At 34.4% G+C, this 20716-nt stretch overlaps 1 protein-coding gene across 1 annotated transcript in view; it reads right to left on the minus strand.

Moving 5' to 3' along the window:
- Il1rapl2 (interleukin 1 receptor accessory protein like 2) overlaps positions 1 to 20716 on the minus strand; it is a 1059626-nt gene that overhangs the window by 277285 nt on the left and 761625 nt on the right. Inside the window, exon 6 of the mRNA XM_074063284.1 lies at positions 12330 to 12404. Within this exon, the coding sequence (XP_073919385.1) occupies positions 12330 to 12404 (75 nt within the window). The remainder of the gene's footprint in view (positions 1 to 12329; positions 12405 to 20716) is intronic.

Below are 20716 nucleotides of genomic sequence, written 5' to 3' on the forward strand. Positions count from 1 at the left end.
GAAATAATCCCATGTATTCTATCTGATCATAATGAATTACAACTAGAAATCAACAACAAAAACAACAGTAAAAAACTTGCAAACACTTGGAAGCTGAACAACACATTGCTCAATGTTCAATGGGTCATAATGAAATAAAAGAGGAAATTAAAAGGTTCCTGGAAGTTAATGAAAATGAAAACATGACCTATGGAACCTATGGGACACAGCAAAGGCAGTCCTAAGAGGAAAGTTTATAGCCATGAGTGCATATATTAAAATGTCAGAAAGATCTCAAATCAATGACCTAATACTACATCTCAAACTCCTAGAACAACAAGAACAAGCAAATCACAATACAAGCAGAAGGAGAAAAATAATTAAAATAAGGGCTAAAATCAATGAAATAGAAACAACAACAGAAAAACCATACAAAAAATCAATGAAACAAAATGCTGGTTCTTTGAAAAAAATAAATAAGATTGACAGACCCCTGGCAAACCAGATGAAAATGAGGAGAGAAAAAAACCCAAATCAGTAAAATCAGAAAGGCAAAAGGGAAGATAAAAACAAACAGTATGGAAATCATCAGAGACTACTTTGAGAACCTATATTCTAATGAATTTTAAAATCTTGAAGAAATGAACATATTTCTAGATACTTAAAACCATCCAAAACTGAACCAAGAGGATATTAATCACCTGAATAGATCTATAACCCAAAATGAAATTGAAGTAGCAATAAAGAGACTCTCAAAAAAGAAAAGTCCAGGACCTGATGGATTCTCTGCTGAATTCTATCAGATGTTTAAAGAAGAACTAATACCAACCCTCCTTAAACTGTTCCATGACATAGAAAGGGAAGGAACACTACCTAACTCATTTTATGAAGCCAATATTGCTCTCATCCCAAAACCAGACAAAGAAACCTCCAAAAAGGAGAACTATAGGCCAATTTCCTTAATGAACCATCGATGCAAAAATCCTCAATAAAGTAATGGCAAACCAAATCAAACAATACATCAGAAAGATCATACACCATGACCAAGTCAGCTTTATCCCAGGGATGCAGGGGTGTTTCAACATATTTAAATCTATAAATGTAATACAGCACATTAATAGAAGCAAAGACATAAACCACTTGGTCATCTCAATAGATGCAGAAAAAGCCTTCGACAAGATCCAACACCACATCATGATAAAAGCTCTAAGAAAACTAGGAATAGAAGGAATGTACCTCAACATTATAAAGGCTATTTATGACAAACCTACAATTAACTTCATACTTAATAGTGAAAAACTGAAACCATTTCCCCTAAAATCAGAAACGAGACAAGGGTGCCCACTATCCCAACTCCTATTCAGCATAGTACTGGAATTTCTAGCCAGAGCAATTAGGCAAGAAGAAGAAACAAAAGGAATATAAATAGATAAAGAAACTGTCAAAATATCCCTATTTACAGACAATATGATTCTATACCTTAAAGACCCAATAAACTCTACCCAAAAACTCCTAGACACCATAAACATGTATAGCAAGGTGGCAGGATACAAAATCAACTTACAAAAATCATTAGCTTTTTTATATACCAACAACAAACAAACTGAGAAGGAATATATGGAAACAATTCCATTCACACTAGCCTCAGAAAAAAATCAAATACCTAGGAGTAAACTTAACAAAGGATGTGGATGACCTCTACAAGGAGAACTACAGACCCCTGAAAACAGAGATTGAGGAAGACTACAGATGATGGAACGATCTCCCATGCTCATGGATTGGTAAAATCAACATAGGAAAAATGGCTGTACTACCAAAAGCAATCTAAATGTTTCATGCAATTCCCATCAAAATCCCAATGTACAGAAACTTTAAAACAAAAGAGGTCAACATGAGAAGGGGATCAGGAACTAGAAAAAAGGTCAGTTAGAGATTAATCAATTTAGAATGTTACACATTTATACATGGAAGTAATGCTAAGAATCTCCCTGTATAGCTATCTTTATTTCAACTAGCAAAAATGCTTTGTCTTTATTATTATTGTTTATAGTCTCTCTTCAGCAAAATTAGAAATAAGGGCAGAATAGATCCTGCCTGAAAGCCAGGGGGCAGGCGGGAGAGGGAGGACACAGGGTTAGTAGGGGTAATGGCCCAAACAATGTATGCACATATGAATAAATGAGAAAAAAATCCCAATGACTTTATCACAGAGATTGAAAAATCTACCCTAAAATTCATTTGGAAAGTCAAGAGACTGGGAATAGCCAAGGCAATACTCAGCAAAAAGAGCAATGCTGGAGGTATCACAATACCCGACTTCAAACTATATTACAAAGCAATAGCAATAAAAATAGCATGGTACTGGCACAAAAACAGAAATGAAGACCAGTGGAACAGAATAGAGGACGCAGATATGAAACCACACAACTACACTCACCTTATTTTTGACAAAGGTGTCAAAAATATACGATGGAGAAAAGTGGTTATCTATCTGCAAGAAACTGAAACTAGATCCATGTTTATCACCCTGTACTAGTATCAACTCATAATGGATCAAAGACCTTAATATCATCCCTGAAACTCTGAAGTTAGTCAAGAAGGAGCAAGAAACACTCTGGAAATAATAGGTATAGGTAAGGACTTCCTCAATAGAACCCCAGCAGCCCAGCAACTAAGAGAAAGGATAGACAAATGGGACTTCAAAAATTAAAAAGCTTCTGCACAATGAAAGAAATGGTTTCTAAACTGAAGAGACCACTCACAGAGTAGGAGAAAATATTTGCCAGCTATACATCAGACAAAGGACTGATAACCAGAATATACAGGGAACTTAAGAAACTAAGCTCTCCCAAAATCAATGAACCTATAAAGAAATGGGCAACTGAAATAATCAGTTCTCCAAAGAAGAAATTCAAATGGCCAAAAAATACATGAAAAAATTCTCACGATTTCCAGCCATGAAGGTAATGCAAATCAAAAGCACACTAAGATTCCACCTCACCCTTCGAATAGCCATCATCCAAAACACGACTAACAATAGGTGTTGGCAAGGATGTGGGGGAAAAGGAACCCTCATACACTGCTGGTGGGAATGCAAACTAGTGCAACCACTTTGGCAAACAATATGGAGGTTTCAATCCCAGTCCTGGGGATATACCCAAAGGAATGCAACACAGGTTACTCCAAAGGCACCTGCACACCCATGTTTATTGCAGCACTATTTACAATAGCCAAGTTATGCAAACTACCAAGATGCCCCACTACTGACGAATGGATCAAGAAAATGTGGTATTTAGACACAATGGAATTTTACTCAGCCATGAAGAAAAATGAAATCTTATCATTTGCAAGCAAATGGATGGAACTGAAGAACATCATCCTAAGCGAGGTTAGCCAGGCTCAGAAGACCAAAAATTTTATGTTCTCCTTCATATGTGGACTTTAGATCTAGGGCAAAGGCAGTAACTTTGTTGGACTTGGGTCACACGCTAAGGGGAGAGCACATGCGGGAGGAATACAGATAGGTAGGAAACCCAAAACTTGAACGTGTTTGATGTCCCCACTGCAGAGGAGCTAATATTGTAAACTTAAAGTGACAGAGGTCAATATGGGAAGGTGATCAGCAACTAGTGAAAAGATCAGGTAGAGATGAGTCAATTCGGGTTGTCACACACTTGTGCGTGAAAGCAATGCTAGGAATATTTCTGTATAGCTATCCTTATCTCAACTAGCAAAAACGCTATGTCTTTCTATTATTGCTTATGTCTACTCTTCAACAAAATTAGAGACACGGGCAGACAAAGGAGGGAGAAGAGGAAGGTGGGGGGCAGGGGGGAGAAATGACCCAAACAATGTATGCACATGTGAATAAATGAATGAAGAAATAAGTCATTCATGTGTGAATGAAGAAGATGATATTTCCCTCAATTTTCTACCTAAAATATAAAATTAAATACTAAAACACAAAAGTTTGCCTCAATATAAAATAAAATCATATACAAAATTATACAAATTATTTGAGTTGGAATGAAAATGCCTGGAAAATTTTTCTCTCACTGTTCACATTACCAATTTTGTCAAAATTTGTAGCTTTATTTGTTTTCCTTTCCAAATATTGAAAAGCATTCAATAAACACTGAGTAGCATGGCTAGAGTCAAAATTACTGAAAAGTACTGTGAAGTTGGTTGTTATTGATACCAACAGAAACAGGACCTGCTTTGGGGAATAATGCTTTTCCTCAGTTAATACACAATCATAATAAATTTCAATGGGAAGAACTTTCTTAATTTTTAAATTAACTTATTTTCAGTCTTTTGTCTATCTTTCCTATCCTTGAATGATGTAGATGAATTTCTTGATCTCTGTTCAGATGCTACAGTACCGAGGCTTTCTGCCCATTTGAGTATACAACCTTCTAGAAAACTTAACTATACTGCCTTGTGCTTTCACGGCCAGTGTTCAGCTATATCTCGAGCTTCCAAATTGATTTGTCATGTGAAAATGAATTTGGCCCTAACTTGCAAAGGCTGAGTCAAAATAATGTTCTCTTAATAATTCCTGTTTTCTTACTAAGTCAATTCACACTGGAGACTCTTAACTTCCTTATATATGACCACTCACCTTCTATCCAAAATCTACTTCAAAAAAGGCAGAGAGCACAGTATGTTGCCATTAAAAGAGGAGCTAATAAACAACATCACTGCTGGGCGCTGGAGGCTCATGCCTATAATCCTAACTACTCTGGAGGCAGAGATCAGGAGGATCAAGGTTCGAAGCCAGCACAGGCAAATAGTTCACAAGATACTATCTTGAAAATACCCATCACAGAAAAGAGCTGGTGTGGTGGCACAAGGTATAGGCCCTGAGTTCAAACCCCAGTACTGCAACATAAATAAATAAACAATAAAATAAATAACAACTTGACTAACATTAATGGGCACTATGGGTAAGTTTTAAAAGTGCCAACTTGGTCCTTATGACTCACAAGCTGCTTACTAGCTTGGATAAATTATGCAACTTCTTGCAGACCATTTCATCAAATCAAAAATGGGCTATGGACAGTTCTCAAAAAACCCCCACAAAATGGCCAATAATTACATAAAATATGTGTAATATAATTAACAATTAAAGAAATGTAAATTAAGCTTACACTAATGTATATTGGGACAATTATTGTTTTAAAATGGAAAATAGTAGGTGTTGTCAAGGATGTGGAAGAATTGAAACCCTTCTGCACTGCTGGTAGCAATATAAAATAGTGCAGTCACCTTAGAAACAGTCTTGACAGTTGCTCCAAAGATTAAGCAGAAATGATCAGATGACCCATCAATTTTACCTCTAGATATATATCCAAGAAAAATGAGAACATTTGTCCACACAAAAATTTATATATGAATGGTCATAGCAGCTTTATTCATAATAGTCAAAGATGGTAAGCAACTGAAATGTCTGTCAACAGATGAGGGGATAAATAAAATGGAGCATAACCATATGATGAAATATTCTGGCAGTACAAAGGAATGAAGTTCTTATACATGTAATAACATGACTGAAACTTAAGATTTTGCTGAGAAACAATGCAAAGTATAAGAAGACAATTCCACAAGACTACATCTGTATGATTTCATTTATATTAAATGTCCAGAATAGACAAATCTATAGTGACAGAAAATTAATTAAAGGTTGCCTAGAACTAAGAGTGGGGGACTTTCAGTGACTGAATATGGAAAAATAAGGAGAAAGTTTCCTATTGAGGTGTTGAAAATGTTCTGATTGTGATGCTTGGTACAACTCTGTGAATATTACAATCTGTTGAAATGTATGCTTTAAATATATATAATATATGAATAATATCACAATAAAGCTGTTCATAATGGCATCAATCTTATTTATCTCATAGATTTATTTGGAAAATTAATGCAATCATTCATGTAAAGCGCTTAGTATAGTACCTAGAACTTGGTAAGTAATCAATAATGATAGCTCTACTATACTACTGTTGCTGTTGCTATGACTACTACAAATATTACTACTAATAATTATTGGTAGCATTCATGGAACTATTATTAAGCATTATTATAGTGACAAAAAATAACTATTCTTAGTAGTAAAATTACTAAATTATAACACTAAGTAGAATAATAATTATGAATACTATTATTGGGGAGGGTGATTTTTAAATAATAATGACTACTATTGCTAATATATAATTTAACTTCCCCCATTAGACTGATTTTTTTCTAGTATGGAGTTTTTTCTAGGACAGAATTTGCTGTGTAAATAATGCTACCTACCCAACTTGCTATAATTTAAAAAACTTCGGAGTCAGATAGATCTGGTCAAAAGCTCACCACTGTCACTTATTAAAATATGTAGCTCTTGATAATCTATTTCATATGTCTCAGGCTGTTTCTTCATCTGCAAAATGGTTCCTCAATACTTACTACTACTTTAGGCTCCTGTAAGGAATAAATAAACAGTATATGCAAATTTCCATTGAAGTGTCTAGTACATAGTAAATTCTCAAATAGTTTTAGTTCCATACATGTCAAATTATGGACACAGCATTAGGACATAATGAAGCACCATAAAGCTTCTATTAATATTACATAAGACATAGTCTAAATAATTCCCTTAAATATCAATACATGCATAGAAGACTGGTTAACAATGGTGTTATTTAAGAGATGTCCATACATTGTTATATTATCATCTGTTAGTGAACTGTTAGCTTTTTCACTTTTTTCTTCTTCAAAGTATCAAAACAAATACAGCTAAGTTAGAGAAATGTAGACAAAGTAAGGAAGTCCGCTTCAGTCTCAGTCATTAAAACTGCAGCCAACTCAGAGAAAAGGCTTGGCCCAGGTTTTCCAAAGTTGTAAATAATGTATGTGTAAACTCTGGGGTATAGAATGGTTTTCAGTTTGAGGTAGCCCATGCTAAGCTTGTGCATGTTATCCTGAATAAATGGGTCTTTTTGGAAACAATTCACTAATCCTAGAATATCTGCAAGTGAGAAGTAATGATGCATTATACCAGCTATACTTATGAGTGCCAAGAAAACTGAGTGAGCTTATGATATCTCCCTTGTTCCTCTCCAAATTCTCTAAAGTCTTCAAATATTCATGATTTAATGAAAATGTTTAAAGAATTATTTGAAACTAAGAGAGTAGGGAGAGTATACAAAAAATTTGAAAAGAATCCCATGCCTGTAATCCCAGAACTCAGGAGGTAGAGGCAGGAGGATTACAAAAGTTTGAAGCTAGAGTGGGGTACACAGTAAGATCCTGTCTCAAAAAACCAAGAGCTAAGGATGTAGCTCAGTGGTACAGTACTTGCTTAGCATGTGCAAGGCCCTGGGTTCTATCCTCAACACTGCCAAAAAAATTAAAAGAAAGCCCTGTTGCCATGATAGTATATACACAATACATATACTAATTCATGACTCTTGCTAAAGAAATGATCGTGTACTGCTATTTGTATCAACAATAATTCCAGTTTGACACTTTAGCTTAATAGGTTGGACTTGTTTTGGGTATGTGTTCTACATCAGCTTTAGAAGAAGTTGGCTAATTTTGCTACCTGAACTGACTCAAGGTTATTACAAGTTTCCTTCTTTTGTATTTACTATACTGAAACAAATGTTGAATGATTTATGGTTTCAAAAGGGTCTGTCTTTGGCAATTTTTAATTACATTAAAAAAATTTAGTATTTTGGTTGAAGTTACTCATTGTATTGAATGAAAGCCTGAAAGCACTGTACCTATAATATATGAGGTCTTGCACAAGAAAAGTCATTTTCTCTTTCCCATTTCCGTTTTGGCAGCTCAGATATTGCATCGAAATTCTGCTTACACACCTATGTTCCCTACTAAACTAGATCTTCTTATGGTACCTCTATACATCCAGTATTTAACACCATGTTTGGCACCCAAAAAATCTCAATAAAAGTTTTTAGATAATTAGAACATTTAAAAAAAAATAGATATTTTTGAACAGATAACTTCCTAACCTGAAGCTCAATGAGTTAAAAAAAATTTTTTTAAGTTTTAGTCCTGAGTATTGGATTAAATGTTTTATATTCTGCTTTTTTCTCCTATAGAGTCTTTTCCAGTGGATCTCTCTTATGGGATCCAATACAATTTTTAGTAGAAACTTATATGCTGGGGAAAATTGATTTCTGATGAAGATTAACACTTCTTATACACATAGAGTTTGAGCCAGAAGCACATAATGCTGTCATGAAATATGAGTTTGAATAGCCTGCAAAAATAAATTCTGAATGAGAATAGAAAAGAAAGAAAAAGAATCTTTTATTACAAGATCAGATTCATCTAAAGATGAACTGCTGTTTTTTTTAAACATCTGAGGTAATTCAAATTAGGTTAAACCGTTTTTACTAATTCTGATTATATCTGATGTGCCTTAGCTCCCCAAACCTTCTTTTTGACTCTTTGACACAGACAAAAAGTGAATGGTTTTTATATTTACTTTTATATAACACTTTCTGGCCTACTTTAAGTGTTAGAGAGCTTCCAAGAAAAAAACTAACATCATCAGTGAAAAGAACAGGATATTTTCAATTTTACCCTCAATTAAAATTAGATGATTGATTTCAACCCTTTGCATTCAAATGTGTTCCTAAATTTCTCCATGCTTCTATAAGTGTGCTAAAGTTTGTAAAACACGAATTTGTGTCCCATTTTAAAAGGTAGTATATAAAGAAAAATCTACCAAGCATCAATACATTTCAAGTAGGATACATGTCCTTATCGTGTTTTAACACTTTGGTGTGAAAGGTGCAATACAAATTGTAACACAGTGTTAATTTCCCTAGAAAAATATTAAAATACAATCCTTTTCAACTGTTGAGAAATGAATTAATACTGATATGGTAAAGGTTTATTTCTCAAATTGAAAGCTAAACTTAACTTTAGTGGAAGAACAGACAGCTTTAACTACATAGGCTTGCTGTGCAAGAGCAATAGTTTTCAGACTATCGTGTTAAGAAAGTGTTTATCATCACCAAATATATGGCTGTTTGGTTAAGATTAATCTTCTTTCAGCATTACAATGTGAACACAATTTAGCAACAACCAAACTGTCATCAGTATGTCAGCAAGAATATATGTAAATTTCTTGAACCTTGCAGATGACTAATGGATTACATTATAGGAGAGGGAAAGTTGAAATGTTTATTTTCCTTTAGAGACAAAACAAAATATCTGTACTGATGCCAACTCCATGAACTAAAAAGTACTTATTTCTCCTGCAAATGTTCATTTGTTGTGTTTCCCTTAGAGATATTCAGAACTGAGAACAGAATGTAGTATTTAAACACATATACTATTATTCCAGTCTATGCTTTCTAAAACTACTTTGAAGCTAGTATCTAATATTTTCCCATAATATTTTTCATTTTCCATAAACTGACATCAAGGGATTTTTATCCATGAGAAAAATGGACCTGTTGAAAGTGGAATTAAGAATGTTCTGATCTATATAGCATAAGCCAGGACAGCTGGGGTTATCATACACACCTACAAGATGGCTTCTTCACTGCACCAATTGTGCCTTGGTACTCATTGGTCTTCCTCTCTCCAAATGATGTCTAATCTTCTAGGGCCTCTTCATGTGGCATGAGCTTCAAATAGTATGGTGGTTTCAGAGCAGAGATAGAAATTTCATATTTCTTTCAATCTAGTCTCAAAAATCTCAGACTATCACTTCTGCCATAACCTATTTTTCAAATAAATCACTAAGGCCAACACAGATACAAGGGAAGGAGAATGTAAGCCAAATTTAGATGTTAGGAGTCTCAAAAGATCTATGGCCAACTTTACCACAACATTGCCTCAAATTTTGATTGGATTTGGGAAACCTACACTTGGTAACATGCTTAGCCATTTGGATTGAATTGTTGAATTATTGGTAGTTTAAATTTTAGTTCTAGTTCAAGTATGTCTAAAGGTGAATGTGCATGCTAAACTTTAGAAACTGAAGGAAAATAATTTCTAAATATTCATTACCTTACTAAACTCAGAAATTCCCCTAGACATAGATAGCAATGTTCAATAGCCCCAATTATCTTTCTCAATTTCTTCTTTTTACACCTAGAGTTTTTAAAACTTTCATCAGTCTGACTGCAGAGCTCACACTATGGCTAAGGAGTTCTCTGACATTTATAGTGCTCCTAATGTCACCTTCACTAGTGAAGTGTAAGATCAACTTACAAAAATATTTCCCGTTGTTAAGAAATGGTGCTAAATAAATCTGTAGAAAAGTTAAAATTAATAAAATTAACTATTAATGTGCTCCTTCAAATGCCAAGGATATGGTTTGACTGATTTTGTTTTTGTTTCTTTGAACTACATCATTGTTTTAATGTCTCAGACAAATATCCTTTCTTGGGTAAAAAATGGACAGGCCTCCATCTTACTGTCAATAAGATTGTTTCCAAATTGTATTACAAAGTAAAAACTGAAAAGTTCAACCTTACATTCAATGTAAATTGGAAACAAATTATTTTGTTTACTACCTATGAAGGGCAGAAGTGTTGATGGGGTCTTTTGGCATATACAACTATGTTGGAATATTTGTTCATATAAAGCACACATGTTAACAACATATACAGGGTTACACCCAGTGAAATCAAATGAAATATATCCCCTACCAGGGCCACTTTCTGTTTTGAGCAATACTGTCAAACATTTCTGTTGATGTGTGCCTAATGGTAGAGGAGAATGAAAAGGTAGTCCTGTGATACCACTACATAAAATTCACTCGTGTTTTATTGGGAATATTCATGTGACTTTTGTTTTCTCTTCTTAATATGTTTTCTTATAAAAAATAGTTTGTCCATTAGGATCTACAATAATAAGCTAATTCTACAAGATAATTAAATGGCTTCATGTAACCCCTGGCAAACCACAGAATATCCTTGGAATAATTTTTACCTGATTTTGAGATGAAGAGATATAAACAAAAACTATTGGGGGATAAGGGCATCAGCACATCTATCTTTTGCTCTAACAAAAAATAATGACTCCAAAATAATACAAGGAATATGGAGAGAACCATAGTCTCATACTTCAACATAATTTACAAAATAGTCACCACTTCTAGAGCCCACACTTGACAACATATTTATTGTTTTCTCTTATTTTGGTTTTAACATGTTTAACTTTGGAACTCATATTGCAACACTGCATTTAAAAGCTACAGTGTGCTATATTTCATCTTAGAACACTGAACAAACTCTTAAAAATATAATTTGTTCTGTCTTATTTTCAAGGTAGAAATAAACCTCTAACAATCCAAGTTGGGTTACAAAGATCAAAAGTTGAGTCAAAAACTCCCAAAGTGACTAAAATATTGGGGTCAATTCATACTTCCTGGCTATTTAATTGGTAGGTGGCACTATAGTCATAAATTTCAAAAATCATATACCTAATATAAGCCTAACACATTCTCAGAGTATTTACTCAGTTCTCTCATGGTTCTTCTGTTTTGAATTGAAGAATTTCAGAATACTAGGATGAAACTCATGATAGATAAAAGCTCACAAATGTTAAAGGCCACAATTTGAAAGAAAAACTAGCAGACCTCTGAGTTTCAAGCTTAGAGTTCTTGAAATCACAAGGATTATTAGTAGGGACTCAAAAAAGTGACTTAACACACTGTGTCATCAGATTTTCTTTTTTTGTCAGTACTTGGGTTTGAACTCAGGGCCTCATGCTTGCTAGGCAGGGACTCTACCACTTGAGCCACTCCACTAGACCCACATTGTATCATCATTTGAGTCTGTGAAGAGACAGTAGTGTTCATAAATCAACTTTTTAATTTTCCCAACATTGTGTGATTTATAAATATTCAGGATCCCAACCTAGAAACAAGTTTTAAATAGCACTGGATTGTGTCATTGGAAATAAGATTATCAAATCATTTTAAAGGCTGCACTGAGAGCTGTCTTTCATTTTAGGAAGTGCTTGGTCTCGACACGAGTTAATGCTCTCCAAATAAAAACTTTTGACTGACATATATGAAAAGTTTTCTGTACCAGTCACCAGTGGAAGACAGCAGTGAATTTATCAATCACAGAGTTAAAAAGCTCCACCACACAGCACACTTAATACCCTGTGTAACAAATTAGTATTACCATTCCTCGATGCAATACAAACTCATTTTCTTAAACTGCTGTCGCACTGAACTCCAGGGTTATAAATGAGCAGAACACAAATTGATTTGCATGTAATAACTGTGGCAATAAACCTTTCCTGGTTTGTGCAATTTCCCCCATCTGTTAACAGAGAGCAAGTTTAGGATCTATTATTCCCAGAAGGTAACTTACCCAGCTGGACTTCTATAACATTTGGCTGATTCTCCATGGGGAACAATGGCTTGGGAGGCTTGTCTGTGAGTAAAGCTAGAAGAAAAAATGAAATAAAGTAATGGAAAAAATTGAGATAAATTGCAGGGTAAAAAAGATTCTATCATGTATGATATTTAATGTTTGAGGACTTGATGGTGTGTAAACATTTATTAGACAGTGTTCCTACTTAGGTTGTTACTCTGTCTATACAGTATCCATTTCCCAGCACATTTAGAGCATCATTGATTCACTGTAAATAGGCCATTTCCACAGCTACATTTTCCAACAAGATCAAACAAATGGACTCTTTGGGGTGTTTTTTTTTTTATAAGCTTACGTATACAAAGAAGTACAGATTTTAAGAGAACAATCAGAGAAACATTAAATAATCATGTCTGCTTTGTACCACTAAATATTCTTAATGAAATATAACCCTAGTGGAGATTTCCAGTGACATGAATGTTCTAAGATTCTAAATCATCCTCCATCCTCCACCCCAATCACTGAAATGATATAAGAAAGCATTGGTATCTTCATTAGCAATTGACCAAAAATATTACATAAGCATCTTTTGTGCATAAAATCTTGTGCTACATGCTGAGGGAGAAAGAAGTATTTTTTCCTTGCCCTCAGTTTATACTAGCACTATTAACACTGGACTAGCACACCAAAATAAAAACATAGAATGTAGAATATAATGTAATAAAAAATTACAGAATTTTAGGTGTAAGACTGCACATATTTGGTATAGGAATAGATGAAATAGATAAGATAATTGGGTAGCAGGATGGGAGAAAGTTTTATGAAGGCAATAGATCCCCAATGTGAACCTTAAGAGATGAAAAATATTTAGAAAGGCAAGGAGTAAGGATGGAGAAAGTCAGGAAAAATTAACAAAAGCCAAGATGCACAGATAGAAGTTAGCAAGCATAATATGCTTAGAGAAGAATAGTCTGGTGAGAAGGGGTTGAAATGGGTGGGTGGAGAACCAGTTGCTCATGATATGGACATCGTAAATTGGATATGAAACTAGATGGATAGGATGGGTTAAATTGTGCAGGATCCTAAGAAATATGGAGAAGAATTTAGACATGATGTGGTAAACTAGAATGTCATTGTAGATTCTTAGAACAAAACAATGGTTCAAAGTCCATGCTATCTATTGGCTTGATATATGGGATGGACTAGAGAAGAACAAAAGTAGCTAGAACAGGTTGTGGGGGGGTAGTTGGCACTGGTGAGAGGGAGGAGGTGGTGAAGAAAGGGGCAGGAGGATGAATATGGTGCAAATAATGTATACACATGTCTGTAAATGCAAAAATTATACTTGTTGAAACTGTTCCAGGAATCAGAGAAGGGGGGATGAAAGACAGCAGTGCAAGGGCTGAATTCAAGTGAGATATATTATAAGAACCTTTGTAAATGCTACAATGTACCCCCACCCTGCACAATAATAAAAAAAGAGATAAATAAAACCAACCAGACAAACAAACAAAAAAAGGGAATGCAGTAAAAATGTTGTGTGGCAGGGCCTTAGGACAGGGCAAGGAGTAGACCAGAATGGAATCTGGGAAAATGAAAAACAAAACCAAACAAATTAGAAAACAAATCTGAGATAGACCTGGAAGAAAGAAATGAAAGGACTTGGTGTACAGATAGATAATGTCATATGTATTATTGTCATAGAAGCAACCCAACAACCCTTATATCAATGTTTTATTTATATCCTGCATTCCTTTTAATTATTTCTATATTTCTGTCTTCCTTCAACTATCCAACTGGACTCATATCTACTAAAAGAAAATGTTTTATACTTCTTTATAAGTTACAGGAGGCTTCGCATAGGGTTGGGCTATAAAAGATAACCATGAAAACTTCACTAATTGACTGGATTAGATAATCCCTGATGACTTGAGAGAAATCCATCTCATATTTGAAGGATATTTTGAAGAGAAAGAGAGAAGCAAGAGCTGATCACAGGACAGGTAAAATTAGGCAAATACACGAATTTGGTGAAAGTCTCAAAAATAGTTGTTGATAATAAATAATGCACCAAAATGTAGTAACACATTTACATAATAGTAGCTTCCTCTTCCTGAAATGCCTGAAATAGGAAAAATTGGTAAATTGATTTTTCTCACTGTTCCAACAAATCTTTATTCATTTCCTACAACATGTATTATCTTTATAGAATTTAAGCACATTTAGCATAATTTGACAGACAAGTTTAATATCTAATCATCATTTAAAAATACTACAGTTATTATTAATAATCTGATCTTTAAATATTTGGAATATAAAGAATATACAAAATTTAAATGTTTTAATTCTAAATCCAATCACATCAGATGTTTGATTTTATTACTATTGTTCACTATTGTTTGTAATAGAAAAATATTTGAAACAACTTAAATATACATCAGAAGAAGACTGGTTAAAAAAATTTTAGTAATGTCAAATAATGATAGGTTATGATATAGCTGTTTAAAAGAATGAGGTACATCTACATATTTGATATGACAATATTTCCAACACATACTGTTTAATTAAAAGCAAGATTCCAACTAGTATGTATGATATGCCATTCTTAATGTAAAAATGTATATGCATATATAAGTTTGTATAAGCATGGGATGTTTCTTGATAGATAGATAGATACATGTGCAATTGGTAATAGTGGTTTCCTCTGAGGGGAGGAACTACATGGCTGAGGACTGGTGAAGACATGAAATAAAAGCACTACAATTGGAAGCAGGATGATTTAAACTTTAATATATACATTTTGAGCAAAATGTATATTCTATATATTCAAAGCATGATTAAAATTAAATTAAATCCTGTCATTTTATATTTCATTTATAAAAGTGTCATTTTGGTTTCTTTGTAGAATTATGGTCAGTTTGCTTACATATCCAAACAATAGGTACTTAGCTTGATGTAAACTATTCTTAGTCTTATTTTTCAAATGTTTCATGCCACCAAATGAATTAATTGATGTGATAGGTGGAAAGCAACTACAAGCAATATATTTCATGTACAGAAATCATAAACTTGTTCTACTTTCTGCAAGATATGAACTTGGGATCATTGCTGACCCATACTGTTACCTCCCACCAAGTAACTATGGGCATATTTACCCCGATTTCACTTATTGTTAAATGTTTTACTGAAGTGGCATTTGTTAATAATAATATGAGTGCCTTCTATTTATAGATGGTTCATAATTTTCAAAGAGTTTTAGACACATTAGCTCATATGATCCACAGAGGTAACTGTGAAATACAAAGAAGGCACTTGTATAGTTCTGGCCAAGAGATAAAGCTAAATGAAATCTACATTGCCTCATTTGGTGCCCCCTTGTGACCAAAAGCCCCTATATGTAGCATGAATAGCAAGACCCTTTGTATGCAGTAGACAGATTAAATAGCTGAATTCTGAATCAATGAGTTTAGCTTTCTTCACTCTGCACTAATTAACTAAGCTATGGTTTCTAGGCCAATGCGAGTAGCTTCCTGGCAAACTGTCAGCTGAAACATGATTCCTGTAGGACATCTCACACACAGATACTTTTTGCCCCTAAATCCATGAATAGAAGGGGATGAACTTGCACTTAGCCCAACGCGTCCTGGGTGTGGAACCTCATTAAATTCCAATATAACATTTAGACCTAAGAATTGTCAAGAAATGCAGAACATTTCTGATGATTAACCAGCAACTGCAGCAGCTCATCTGGATCTTGACCACCAGCCCAAACACAAATCTATCAGCATCCCATGTAATTATAGCATTTGTAGATTAGCTAGAGTGCATGCTACCATGGGCAGGCAAGCTCATTTCAAATACATGTAAAACTCATCTGAAACTCCCAGTTATCACTGAGAAAGGAACGGGTGAACTGTTAATCTTTGCCTGCTGAACAATAGAGTAGAGATTTACAATTTTATTAGCAAACATCCTAGACATTGAAAGGGACTAATTAGGATCTGAGCTAGTCTTGGAATTTGCTACTTGCACTTCATGTTTTGATTGAAAGAATGGGAGCAAAGGATGTAGTTTGGTACTAATGTTTCGGTCAGTCCCTCCCCTGCATTTCCTTCTGTGACTGCTTGTGTTTAATTATCCTTAAATATAAATCTAAAGCTTGATTTTATGTTTGACAATAACTTTTCTGCATAGAATGCCAAAATTAACTTTTTCTGTTTCAGGAAATGGTTTATGTCTACACATACAAGCAGATCAACTGATTGAACTGAAATAATTTGTCAAAGTCCATGAACTTATTATGAGAAATTCACAGAGCTGAGCATGGAAGCTCATGCCTGTAATCCTAGCTATTCAGGAGGAAGAGATTGGGGAGATGGAGGCTCAAGGCCAGCCTGGGAAAAACTTTCCAGATATAGCACCTCAAACAATAAAACCTGGGTGTGGTGGTACATACCTATTCTCCCAGCTATGCGGGAAGTAAAATAGAAGGATCAATGCCCAGGCTGGCCCAGATTAAACTCCAGACCCTATTCTAAAAATAAGAAGTAAAAAGGAATGAAGGTGTGGCTCAAATGGTAGAGCATCTGCTTAGCAAGTACGTGGCCCTGAGTTCAAACTCAAGTACCATTTCTTTTAAAAAGAAAAAGAAATCAGTAGAGGTATTGGGTGGATTGAATATATCAGTTGACCACCTTGCCCAAGTTATAAACTCTTATTTCAATTTTTATTGTCTTCTTTGGTTGTTGACGTTTGTATTTAATTAGAATTCCAGAAAGATCATGTAGGAGAGAGTAAAAAGCAGGAACTCATTAATTTCTGTGAATGAAGCAATTTTGGAATCTATATGTTAAAATCAATGAAATGGATGCACCCCACAATCTTTTCAACAAAATAACACTCAAAACCACACACCAAAATCACTATTTTCATCACAACATTTAACCATTCAAAGCTACCAATGTCTCTTACATTTATTAGAGGATAAAATCTGAACTTATCAAATAGGAACACAAAGGCCAGGACAATATAGTCTTAAAAGCTTTCCTGCCTTTACCTATTCATCTTTTATTTTTATCAATACTATATAGTCATCAACATGTATTAATTTCCAACTCTTCACCTTGGCTTATATGCTTCTCCCAAGTTTAAAACAAATGGTAATATGCATCTAAATAACATTTATTTAGTATCTACTGCTTCTATATACATTGTTCTATGGCATTTTACATTAAATTTTACAAATAACTTGCTTGACATCAAACAGATTTTGTATCACAAAGCAGCACTCTGAATTGAGTTCTGATATCACCATGCCTGCAATGCTCTAAGACCTTCCCCTTCCTTTTGCAAGATCTGTCTATCCTGCAAAAAGTCTACCCTAATAACAGCCTAAGCTCATCTTTTTCCTGCCTGAAATCCTAAAGCGTTTACACATTCTTTGAAGTACTCAGTTCATAGAGTGCATGTCTTTGAGAAAAAAATTGTCCTCACTTTACATGGGAATGTCTGTCTTCCTAACCAGATTTTTAAGATCCTGTAAGAAAAAGATCATGCCTCACATAACTCAGCAAATAAAATAGTGTTTGACATTGTGAAACAATAAACAAAATTTCCAAATTAACTTTCCTATAATATCCTTTTTCTAAAAATGATTGCTTCCCAGAGTGTTCTTCGATTGTAAAAACCAGAAACATTTTTGCTAATTGAAGTAAAAAGAGAACTTACTAAAGGATATCTCAAGGATGACCAGGAAATCTCAGCAACCAGATCTATGAACACAAAAGAAAACCAACCAAATCTAGATGTACAGACAAAAGACAGCAACAATGATTTCATCTTGACCCCATCCTTAGATTGAATTATTTTTTGGCTTTTTAAAAAATGTGTTTTCTTATGTTGTGTCTTGTTTTTGTCCTGTATCACTTTGATAAAGACTCATAAACCCCAGGAGAGACAGCCTGAAAGGACAAGGCTTGAGCTCTGATCCCAGTCAAGATTACATGCATAACATGAGAAAAAGAAGAATCCCCTAAAAGCTTGTTTTCTCACAAAGCAGTTTTAACATTCAGTACCAGATAATTCTTTGTCCTATATGATTCTCCTGTGTATTGTTAGAGGTTTAGCAGCAACCATGGTCTCCATCCAACTAGATGCCAGTAAAACCCTCTCTTAGTTGTGACAATCAGATATTGGGCAATGACAGCAGGGAAATAAACCCAAATAGGACAAGACCTGGATATAATTTCTTTTTTGCCCTATGCTTCCTCACTTAGTGCTCCCTACATCATAGAAGATTTTTCTCCAGCCTGTGTTTAAGCACCCATGGTTGTGTCTCAGTCATCAAAACCAGTCACAAATAAGTCTCCGAAGCTTAAGCCTTATTATGAATTTTAGATACCAGTACTTCCTCTCATAAAGTGAGTTGCTTTCGAAGGCTTGCCTCTAAATGTGAAAAGTAAGGCTTTATTCCTTTATAGGAAGTTAACCAGAAAGCATATGCTAGGTCCCAGGGCCCTTTCCTGAACTCTTATCTTGACATTGATGCTAACCAACAAACAGGATAGACTTCAGCAAAAGTCAATTAAATCAGATAAAATAAAATTCCTCAAGGCTCCAACCAGCATTATTACAAGCAATACCTTCATTTTATAACATTTTAAAAATTAGAGTCCAGGCAAATTTTAAATAAAAAAATAAATGCCTATTGGCAGGCAAGATTTGATTTCACTTCAGCCTGTTATTACCTCCATCAACTACCCACTGTAGCAATTAATTTTTATAATTCTTCTCTTCCCAAATTCTAATATTCTCTGCTATATTTATAACAGGAGACAGAATGACATGAACTGTTTACTAACTCCATCTAGACAAAGGATGCATACCCTAGGTGCCCAGAATTTAACAGAAAAACTGTAACAGATTCAGGAAATATGAGGGAAAAATAGGTTGGTGATTCACAGAATCATTCATAGGTATTTTTCAAAGCATTTGGATACTTCCATATATATCTGACACACCTCTCTATCCCTTATTAAAAAAATCTCTTTATTAATTGTTATTGATGACAATGGTTCATGTCTTTCACATGTTTATTTTGAAAATAAAATTATTGAGAACCATTAAAGTCAAACAGAGAAGCCATATTTAGATGATTAATTTGGTTCTGAAATACACATTACATTCTGGTTGCACTTAAAGTATGCCTGTCATCACTTAAAATCACTATAAGGATTTGCTGCCTTTTAGCCCAGAAGTTCAAAGTCATTCATTGTCTTTGCATAAATAAGTGATCCTCTATCTGGTAGATGATAAGTTTCTGTGGAAGTAGTGAAAAATTCACCTGCTATTGCCCCCGCACAGCTCAGGGCCTTCCTAGCAACTGGCTCAGATCCTGTGTCCTGCCTTGCAATTCAGTGGATGTGCCCTGAGAGCGGTGAGTGGTCGAGGCTGCTGCAAAGTTGCCCTGAGATGCCCTTCTCCCTAGATTCGATATTTATTTCCACTAATATCTGAGTTTTCAGCAATGTATGAGCTTTGGGGAAGCTTGAGCATAAAGGCAGGGCAATTTCTTCTCAATGCCATTTGACACAGGGCCCTCCTCTGGAGAGAAGAATGTTTATTCAGCACAAATCTGCCCAGACATAAAGCAACTTCTTCAGACTTGAAAAGAAAACAACCTTGGGGGAAATGGAAACTTAAACAGAGGTTATGATGGTAGCTTTTTCCCTTTTTGCTTTACAGTACATGTTATTTATTTCTACTCTTGTATTTTTACTCTCAAGATTTTACCTTTTGTCTCTAAAATAGTTCTCTCAAGACTCATATTGCTGATGTCAAACAAATTCCATATGTGGTTACTTTCAAAGAAATTATTCAACACAGCATATTTCCAGTTTCCACACACAATTTGGGATGTAGTTAGCATTAAAATAAATACCAAAGGTTAAACATAGGAGATGGTCAATTTCTATTGCATCAAGATCATCATCTGACTCTGTGGATACTATTATGTTAAGTCCCAGAAATTTGGCCCAGATAGTAATATCTAAGAATATAAGATACTCAAAGGTGGATAATTTTATAGGAAGACAAACCCCTAAGAGTTTTAATCATCTGGCTTTTTTGACAGACGAAGAAACTGAAGACTGAGGAGCAGGAAGGGAATATGTTCAAAACCATATTGCAATACTGCCAAAACAAAAGACTAATGCCCAAGCTTTTTGAACTAAAGTCAAATATTTTTACCACAGCTAACATTCATTAAGTATACATTCTACTATATTCATTTCCTCATTAAATTCTCACAACAGTGTCTAAAGCAGATCTTATTATTATCACGATTTTGCAGGTAAGAGAATTGATGTTCTCAGAAGTTAAGCAAT

The sequence above is a fragment of the Castor canadensis genome, chromosome X (genome assembly GCF_047511655.1).
Source record: "Castor canadensis chromosome X, mCasCan1.hap1v2, whole genome shotgun sequence".
In the NCBI taxonomy this organism is placed as follows: domain Eukaryota; kingdom Metazoa; phylum Chordata; class Mammalia; order Rodentia; family Castoridae; genus Castor; species Castor canadensis.